Genomic DNA, 9,698 nt, shown 5'->3' on the forward strand with positions numbered 1-9,698 from the left:
TATACTATACTTAGTATACTTATAGTATATTTTCTAAGTTTTATTATTTTCTCAGCATAGTATAACATACTTATAGTATTATGGTATATTATACTATAAGTATACTATACTTAGTATACTCATAGTACATTTCTCAGTTTTATTATTTATTAGTTTTATTATTTTCTCAGTATAGTAGAACATACTTATAGTATTATGGTATATTATACCATAAGTATACTATACTACTTAGTATACTTATAGTATATTTTCTTAGTTTTATTATTTTCTCAGTATAGTATACTTATAGTATATTTTTTCAGTTTTATTATTTATTAGAGTTTTATTATCTTCTCAGTATAGTATAATATACTTATAGTATTATAGTATATTATACCATAAGTATACTATACTTATAGTATACTTATAGTATATTTTCTCAGTTTTAAGTATATAAATATATTGCAATTTTGGAACGAAAAATTCTCGACGTGCATTGCACGTCGTTCCAGCGCAAGAGGTTAACAAAGAATATTTCAAGTAAACGAGGTGTTTCCATTATTTTGTACTGTATTTAATCCCTCGACTGTAGTATGCAAGGAGACGCAAAACTATGGAAATGCCGGTGGCGCGATCTTCCCGATGCGGTGAAAATGGCGGTAGCCAGGACTGAAATGGGAAAGCGTAGCGGGGACGTTTTTTTTTTTTTCTTTCTTTCTTTCTTTCTTTCTTTCTTTCTACGTACCGACCTGCCAGATGTATAGCTTTTTACTGTAATCCGGCAGCTTGCCAAAGTCCAAGAAGCAGTAAGATACGACTATCCTGTTGCCAGAATCCGGACACCAGGAGATATTGGTTACCGGTCTCTTGGGCGTTTCTGGATCATTGTACAAGTTCACGGTTCTGAGAAAGGAAAAGAAGATGGCTTCATGAAGATGATCGCCGTGAGTGTTGCGCCGTCTCCGCATCTTTCTGGCAAACAACGTCGGATAAATTCGCGAAACCTGAAGATCGTTATATTACGTTAATCGTCGAGCAAAGTTCAATATCGAACAGCCGGGCAATTTGTCGCAACGAGGACTTTGAAAGGTCGATTAAGCAGCGTCTCGAGAAGTACGTCTCGAGGGGAAAGTTGATCGAACTTAAAAAAACGAACGTCATTATTGAAGTTTGTTAAAACTGTGCGAGCGCGATTCGAGAAAATGTGAACGCTAGAAAACAAAAAGAATAAGCCAAGAAAATTACCGAATGACACGAAGACAAGTCGTCGGCGAAGGAACGATTCGTCATGCTAATGAATGAATTTCGCACGCGCGAAAGGAATCGAGGGTAAGTCGGATTCTTAACGGCACTCACCTGTAACCGAAAGGCTGCACCAACGGCGTTGGTATCATGTCGTCGAAATAGTGCTCGTAAATGTTCACCGTGCCATTTTGAAGAACGTGGTGCTCCATCATCTGGCGAGAAAACTTGCGATTTACCGACGAGAGTCGCGTCGAAAGATTTCTACGATTCCGTAGAACACTCTCGCGAGAAGGTTTGTCTCTCTGTTAATCTTTACTCTCGCGATCGTCACGGAACGGAGTTTAGTAACTGGGTTAGGGTGTTCGAGCGACAACATACCTCGAACATGGGACGCAGCTTCGGTGCCCAATTGTCGTCTTTCTCGACCCTTCGTCGATACCTCGTGGTAATCTCCTCGTCTCGCGGATTAATATCCTTCGGCCATCCGCCTTCGAAGTGATACATTCCGGTGTTCCTCGTCGCGCTTCTCACCGTTTGAACCTAAATTTAAAAAAGAGAAAGAGAGAGAGAGAGAGATCTGGAAGATTCAAGTCGAAGATTCAAGACCTGTGCTCTCGACCGAATTCCACCGATTTTTCCTTGAATTTATCGCGCGAACGTGACGATTTCACGAAAGGGGGTGAAAAATGATTTTAACAGCCTGATTGATATTCCGCGCGTATCCTGGCATTCCGTGCTTGTTAATGGATAAATTATCAACCGTGCGCCCGATACGACGGGATTAATCAGTATGCGTAATGCGACGTTCGACGCGATAGAATAACGATAATCACCGTTGTGCTTCTTCGCGTCGAGCTTTTCCAGAGGAGGAAAGTTATCGCGATCAGGGTCGGTGAACATTAAGGGTTTGGTTTTGAACATTAACGAACGCGCTGGGGAAGCGTGTACGACCCGATTTTTCCGATTTTCTAGCCAATGGCTAAATATAGATTTATATAATTATAGTTTATAATTTAGTTGTATTTATAATTTACATACTTATATATAGATTTAATATCATTTGTATATGGATTATATAAATATATATATATATATAGATATATATATATAGATATATAATAGATATATATATAGATATATAATATATATAGATTATATAATAATTATATTTATAATTTACATAATCTATATAATTGTAGTAATTACAGTTATATAGTTATACAGTTATAATTGGTTATAATTTTTCACTTGCAAGATGCTACACCAGAGAAAACTGCGCCTCCAGTCCCAGATAAAATTGCATACTCGATGCGTCGAGTAACAAAGTTTCCCGGAGGACTTGTCTGAATTTGACTGAATGCTTTCAACAAGTTGATACCGCTTTTGTTACCGTGCCACGGGGACGAACGTGAAACTTCCTCCCTGCTAGCAAAATAACGAAATAAACATTGATTCTTCAATTTTCGCGCTTCCTCGGGTCTCCTCCCTTCTTTTGAGCTTTTTACGCTTGCCTCCCTCGGTTCCGTCTGTGAAATAAAGAACGCGAAGACGCGTGGGTCTCGGCGAAACACGAGCACAAAAGATATCCGCGATTCGGTTGCTTGTTGTTCGCGAGACTCTCGCATTACGTCGTCGAGGCTTTGTCTCGGGCTTTGTTCTCGACCACGGTGGAAACGAAATTGTGAAAATCAACCGAGTTACCAGCGGACACGGCACACGTATCGATCTCGTACTTGGAATCAACGACGAAACGAATTTTCACAAAATTTTCTCATTAGCGGCGATCGAGACTGATTTCTGTATCATCAAGTTAAAAAGACGTGTTTAATAAGAAACGCCATTTTTTTCTCTGGAAAGGGATAGTCTTTTTATAAAAAATTTTGCACCGAAATATTATTATTTCATTACACGCTTAATGAACAGTGGGACAACCGGCGATTAAAACAAATTATTACAAATTTCATTTCGATGATATATTATAAATTTTGTAGACGTAAAGCAGCATATTTTTAGCGATTGAAATAAAATTTCCATTAGAGGCATTAAAGTAAAAGAGATGGAATCGAGTACACAAGCTTTTATTTATACGTTTTACGAAAGATTATTTAAATTACTAAAAATTACGCTGCTTTACGTCTATAAAATTTATGATATATCGTTGAAATGAAATTTATAATAAAATTTATAATTCGTGGAAATGAATTTATGGTATACAAATATTATAAAACGTATAAATATGAATTCGTAACAAATATTATAAAACAATAATCATAAATTGGTCATTTTTCCCGTTTTGGTAATATTGTTAGTGTGTCCAAGCTTCAGCAGTGCTTTTTAGCATACGAGACAGATAAAGACCTCCGTATTGGTCTCGAATTCGACTTGGACTCTCCATTGTTAAGACACGCGTCCCTCCCCGTCTATGCTTCATGATTGGTCAAACATTTTCAATTGGATTAGCATCGGATGACTGAGCTCCTTTGCTTTCTACAGCGCGTGTCATTTTAATAATAAGATAAAAGCTCCTGCATTCGCGAAACGGGACATTAAAGATATAATCCTTATTAAATACACCACTGTTTTCTTTTTTCCTTCATCGAATTTTTGGAACGCCAGCCAAAATGTCGTGCAACCGGTTGATGAAACGTTTGAAACGCGGCTCGTTAACTGTCTCGTAGGAACTAATGAGATGGTAGTGGCGTTTCTGGCTGCATCGACGTCGCGTATCGAGAGGAATGGGGAAAAAGGAAATCCGCGTATCGAGATCGGTAACAAAGGTGGAGGAAGGTCGCGACGTCGATTCAACCCAGCGTCAGGATGCGGATGTAGATGGAGGGTGCAGGGTGCAAGCAAGCAGGCAGGCAGGTTGAATGCACTCAGACCAGCGGCGTAATCTTCTTAATAACACCTCGAGCTAACCTCGTGCAACGCCAATTGCTTGGCGTGCTGCACCCCGACGTGACAGTGACTCCTCCTGATGTAGTCGTTCATGTCGGCCGGTCTCGGTAGGACAGTGGCGTCCATTTGCGGCTCGCGCACGTCGAAGATGCACTGCTTGCCGAACTCGGCTCGCGTTTTCGCCAACACTCGTTTGATCTCCATTCTCGCAGGAGAGCCGACGCGTAAATACTTCCGATGAGAATTCTCGGTGATTGAAATTCGGTCGGCGTTGCCGGTTATTCTGTCAGCTCGCGCTTAACCAAAAAGAGATGGCGTCTCCTGAGATGGCGCCATCTTTGAAAAAATTGTAGCAGCGACCTCTACTTCGAAGAATTTAGATTTAGAACGACATCTATGTTCATTAAATCGTTCCGTCGAGATATATGTATTTAATATAAACAATAGAATATTTGAAAATAGCTATTAATTTTATTATCACCATGGAAATGTTTACACACACTTGTATATATATATATATATATATATTGTAGCCATAGTAGAAATTCTTCATTCGTTATTTAACTTTCATTCGTAGGAATTATTCGTTATTTAACATTCATTATTTAATCGTCATTGAATTATTAGTAATTATATATTTTGTTATATTGACAATATTTTTATATAAACTATCAAAATTAATTACGGAGTTATTATTTATTTGTAGTATTGCGATATAAATTTAAATTATCATAATCACTACAAAATCCAAATGTACGTACGTCGAAAAGAGAGAGAGAGAGAGAGAGAGAGAGAAGGTTTTTTCAGGCGATGAAAGAGCGCGCCAGAGTGGCAAAAAGCGACGCGATAATTCGCGTGTCTGTAACGCGCTCGCTCCGCGCCGCGCCGCGTCGACACTGACTTCGCTCGGTGGAAAGAGAGGTGGGGGGTGGTTGCGAACGCTGAAAGATTCATGAATTCACCGAGCGAATAAAGTTCCAGGCGGAACGATATTTGCCTTGTTTCGACAAACACCCGGGGAATTCGACTGAGAAGATTCACGCGTGCAGGCAAGCAGGCGAGTAAGCAACCGTCCTCGAATCACGGCCCATCCTCGTCCTTTCTCCGCGCCAGAAGTGGATTCTCTCCTCTTTATCGCGTGAATCGAGCATAAATAGAGAACTCGTCGAGGCAACAGTCCGATCAAACTTATCACACGTGGATCAAACGCGTTGCTGGGCTTTGATGGCCACCTTTACGCTCCCGACACGGCCGCAATTTTGTGGACCTTCTCGTCGAGACCGACGGCTTGATGAAACGATTCCGAGGCACGCTCGTCGAATTTATCGGGGGGGGGGGACTTCGCCCGAACGTCGAGATCGAGACGCGCGATTATAATTTCAAAAATCTCCGTCGAATTTTCTTGCGAGAGTTTCCCTCCTTCGCGCTTCACGCTTCCTCTTTGCTAATTAATATCGGGTCGATTCTTCTTTTTGTCGGGTCTGCTTCAGGGTAGAGTCGAGTTTCGACGGAGGGTGGTTAATTAAGACGTTTCTTACCTCAATTACCCTTCGACGTCCCGATGGAAATGCAACGATCCGAAGCTGAGGCCGCGAAATTTTGCTTGCTCCGATTAATCATCCGTCCTTCGCCGAAAGGGATCCCACGAAAGTGGCATTACTCTCGAAGCGCGCGTCTCGAAACGTTTGTCAAATACACATTTCAGATCGATCGTTGATAGACGATGGGATGACGAAACGTCGCGATGGAATTGCCGAAGACTCGATTCGCCGTGATACCTGTTCTGTCTCTGTCAATAATTTTTTTTCGAGACGTTCTCTCGATGAAAACCCGTCGGGCTTCGAACTGCGTACTCGTTGGTCAATCTGTAAGACTGACCGGATCAAAGAGGAGAAAGGGAAGGAGAGAGAAAAAGGAACGGTCGACAAAAGATTGCAATCAGGATTTCTCAATTCTTTCCTAATACTTGCTTCATCAGGAACCGCCGACGCAATCATTCTGCCTTAACGAATCGATCGTCTCGCGTTATCGACGCTCCGTTGGCTTTTGCGCGTGCTGTTGCATTCGTGTCACGCTTTCCCACGGCGATGGATCCTCTCTCTTTCTCTCTCTCTCGTAGCTTGGTGCTCGCACTAGGTTACGTTACAGAAAGAGATCCTCGAATATATATTTTTATGAAATTTCCCGCTGCCAATTAGGCGAATTGAGGAAACAGACGGCTGAGAAGCAAAGTGATTTCGATAACGATGTTTCGTTGAACGTCGAGAAAAAAGTAAAAGACAAAACGATCAAACGTGTATCGTGATGTTACGCTTTGGGGAATGTTACGCTTTGGGGAACCGGAAAAAACGATCGCCGGTTGCCGATAATCAGGGAAAATTACCACGCTGTTGGTCGTTTCGTCATTGACGAAATCGCGGAGAATAGCCGCACGCGCATCCGTCCGATCGAAGTTCCCGGCGGTGATAATTTCTGTTTATCGATCTCTTCGCGCACGATCGTGAAATCAAATTTCCCGGGCGGCTCGCCGTTCCTTTATTCTCGCCGATGCGGCGAAAATTGTCGAGTTTCCGCTCGAGGGCAAACCGCTCGTCACGAAAGGCTGCCCTCTAATTGCCTTTGACCAAAAGTCAGGCAACTTTGATGTCCCCCTGGTTATGTCCAATTTATTTCGCGAAACACGCATACATACACACACAGGAGACTGGCAGAAACTATTATGATCATAACTGTTGTAATTACCCTTGTCTAGCTTCGCTGGAGTCTGAATTTTACCCAATGTAAAACACCCAGCCTTTGGCGAGTTCGTGAGTTTAACGATCGTCTTCTCGAATTCGATTTGAACACCGACAGTTGTACAGGAAAGAAAAGTTTGTCATAGATGAATTATATACCTTCGATTTGATGGAAATGCATGTAAAGTTTATCTGCCGTAAAATTGATCTTGACCTTGAATTTCAAGGTCAAAATTTTTTTCTTTTTTTTTGCATCGTGTTCTATTCGTTGCGAAGAAACGACCGTAAGTCGCAACCTGATAGTTCTTTTGAAAAGTGTCAAGAAAATTTTCTTCGTCATTTAACGCTGCGTTCTAACAGCGACTTTATGGTTCTGGACGCGTGGTTGTCTACATATAATTACGTAACGTTTATATTTCGAATAATGTTAACAGTTTCATCATTTGATTAATGCTACTATTATGATAAGTCAAATGTCAGTGAAACTTGATACGAAAATTACATTAAACAGACATCCACGCGTTCGAAACCATAAAGTCGCTGTTAGAACGCACAAGTTTGCAAGAAACTTTTTTACCATTTTTCAAGAGGACTATTAGCTTGCCTGGGCTCCTATGATTCCTTGGAAAAGTTTTACTTTCGTGACAAGTAGAATTCAATGCAAAAAAAAAAATTTTTTTTAAGTCCAAAGTCAAGATCAATTTTTGCAAATTCTTTACATGTATCTCCATTAAATCGAAGGCGTAGAATTCGTCTATGATAGCCACGGATAAACTTTTCTTTCCACTCAGTACACATTACGTATCGATACTTTCACTCTCGAGTATTCGTTAATTAAATAGTCGAGTTTACATGTGGGAATCGACCCCCCTTCCCTCTGTGACACGAATGGAATAATTATTAGAACACTGTCAAGTGCAAACGTTATCCGAGGAATTCGGTGTACCGACAAGCCGATAGAACGAGGAGCACCGATTGCAAACGAGTTCCATAGAGAGACGGGGCGAATCCACACCACTCGAACGCAAACCGACGCGCCGGGCATTATCCTGGCACACGTACCGCCGCTAGTTTCGAGTTCAGCAATCGACGATTCTGAAATTTCCCACCGGAAAATCCGCACGGATCCGCGAATGATCATAACGTTAAAGCTAAATCCAGATGGCGCATTAACCAAACGAAATGTCGAGATATTTTTACTCCGGGGGCGGTTCTGTCTCTTTTTTTTCTTTTTTTTTTTTTTTTCTTTTTTTCGAACGAAGCCCGCGTTTTATGAATTCTCGTTCGCACGTTGTTCTGTTACGAGCGATTTGCTTGGCCAGAAAGTAATTTTTTAGGTTTCTCCTTCTCTGACGAACGTGTAAGCGAAGGTTCGCTTTGAACTGCAAATTTTGCGATCTGATGCTCGATTGTTTTTGCGAAAGATAATGCACGATTTGATTTCAGAATCAAAGGGCAGAAGAGGAATTTTCATCGTATTTATCTCTGAAAACGAGAAAAAGAAGGCTGTGCAAACTCGTGAAAAATTATCTGACGTGTATGGCGAGGAAACAGTGTCAGAATCGGTTTACAAAGTTTCTGACGATGATGTTGAACCGTTCTTGGAACTTCTTTTCATTGAGAAAGATGAGAACATGTGTAAGAAAACATTGAAAACATTTTTCGAACGCGAAAAGATTCTAACGATTCTAAAGTCAATATAAATAATAAATGAACTTGGCGAAGTTTTTTGTTTCTCACAAGAAGAGATTCACAGTCAACGCAAATAATAATAAAAAGAAACTTAACGAAAAGATTTTTTGTTACTCGTCTTCAAAATTCGCCTCTTACCAAATAACCAAACTAATACATATTTCACAACGGCCGTGCCGGCGAATATCCCGCCCAATCCAATCCCAAGAATTAACGTTAACGCCATCTCGTATCGCCTTTACGTCCCAGCGTTTTTCTCCTTTCGATCGATTTGGTTCTTTCAGCTTGGCTTCGCCGGTTTCGCCTAGCTCCGCGCGCGATAAACCCGATAAGCGCGTTACTCTCATCAGCTAATGCGCGAGTATAACGTGTGTGTACGTACACATCCGGTTTGTCCCGGACTGACTTCCTCCCAGTTTATCGATCGCGGGTGCATCGCGAAGCGACGGAAAAAAAGAGGGTTGGGAGGGTGGGATTCCGATTGTTCCGAGCAGCCAGAATCTTTATTTCTCCTGGCCTGGCCGAATAAGCCGACGAAATTGGAATCCGAATGGCCAGGATCGGAATCTGTATGTACGTGCGAGAGTTTTCGGTTTTACCCGGGCGAAAGCCAGCCAACCCTCCCGCGCTTGTTTACAGCGCGGCGAGATACCACCGGTGGCTTTATGGCCGTAGCATCTCGTCGATTGCAAGTGTTGTGCCGGTCGATAATTCCCGTGTTCACTAGCTCAAAGGTTAATTCAGAATCGAATCGGATTGAATCGGTGCGAGCTCCGAGCCAACTTTTTGGGTTAATGGGCGTGCAAGCGGACGAAATCAAAATTTTCGACAAACGAAATGGGCGCGCCAGCCACGGAGAAAGTTCACACTCGCTGAAATCGATTCGATCGCGCGTAATGAAAGTGTAACACGCATGTACTTCTCTGTTTGGTCAACTGTTTATTCGTTTCATTGGAACGTAAAACGTTTAGTGGTGTACAAAAAATTGCCGAACGAAAGAATTGACAAAGTTCCCCCACGCTTTCCCTCTATTTTCTTTTTTTTTTTTCTTTCTTTCTTTCTTTCTTTCGTTCTTCTAAACAACTCACAATTAAAAGTGTTAGAAAATTTCGTCGAGCATCAAAAAAGCGCGCCGTCGTTAAAACACGG

General features: G+C 41.5%; 1 protein-coding gene across 1 annotated transcript in view; it reads right to left on the reverse strand.

Moving 5' to 3' along the window:
• Positions 1 to 4,326, reverse strand: part of LOC122533800 (dynein axonemal intermediate chain 2-like) — an 11,019-nt gene extending 6,693 nt beyond the window's left edge. Inside the window, exons 1-4 of the mRNA XM_043663863.1 lie at positions 4,144 to 4,326; positions 1,603 to 1,764; positions 1,336 to 1,436; positions 725 to 882 (exon numbers count right to left, since the gene is read on the reverse strand). Of these exons, the coding sequence (XP_043519798.1) occupies positions 725 to 882; positions 1,336 to 1,436; positions 1,603 to 1,764; positions 4,144 to 4,326 (604 nt within the window). The remainder of the gene's footprint in view (positions 1 to 724; positions 883 to 1,335; positions 1,437 to 1,602; positions 1,765 to 4,143) is intronic.
• Positions 4,327 to 9,698: the final 5,372 nt, after the last annotated feature.

This window comes from Frieseomelitta varia, unplaced genomic scaffold (genome assembly GCF_011392965.1).
Source record: "Frieseomelitta varia isolate USP_RPSP 00005682 unplaced genomic scaffold, Fvar_1.2 scaffold_555, whole genome shotgun sequence".
In the NCBI taxonomy this organism is placed as follows: Eukaryota; Metazoa; Arthropoda; class Insecta; order Hymenoptera; family Apidae; genus Frieseomelitta; species Frieseomelitta varia.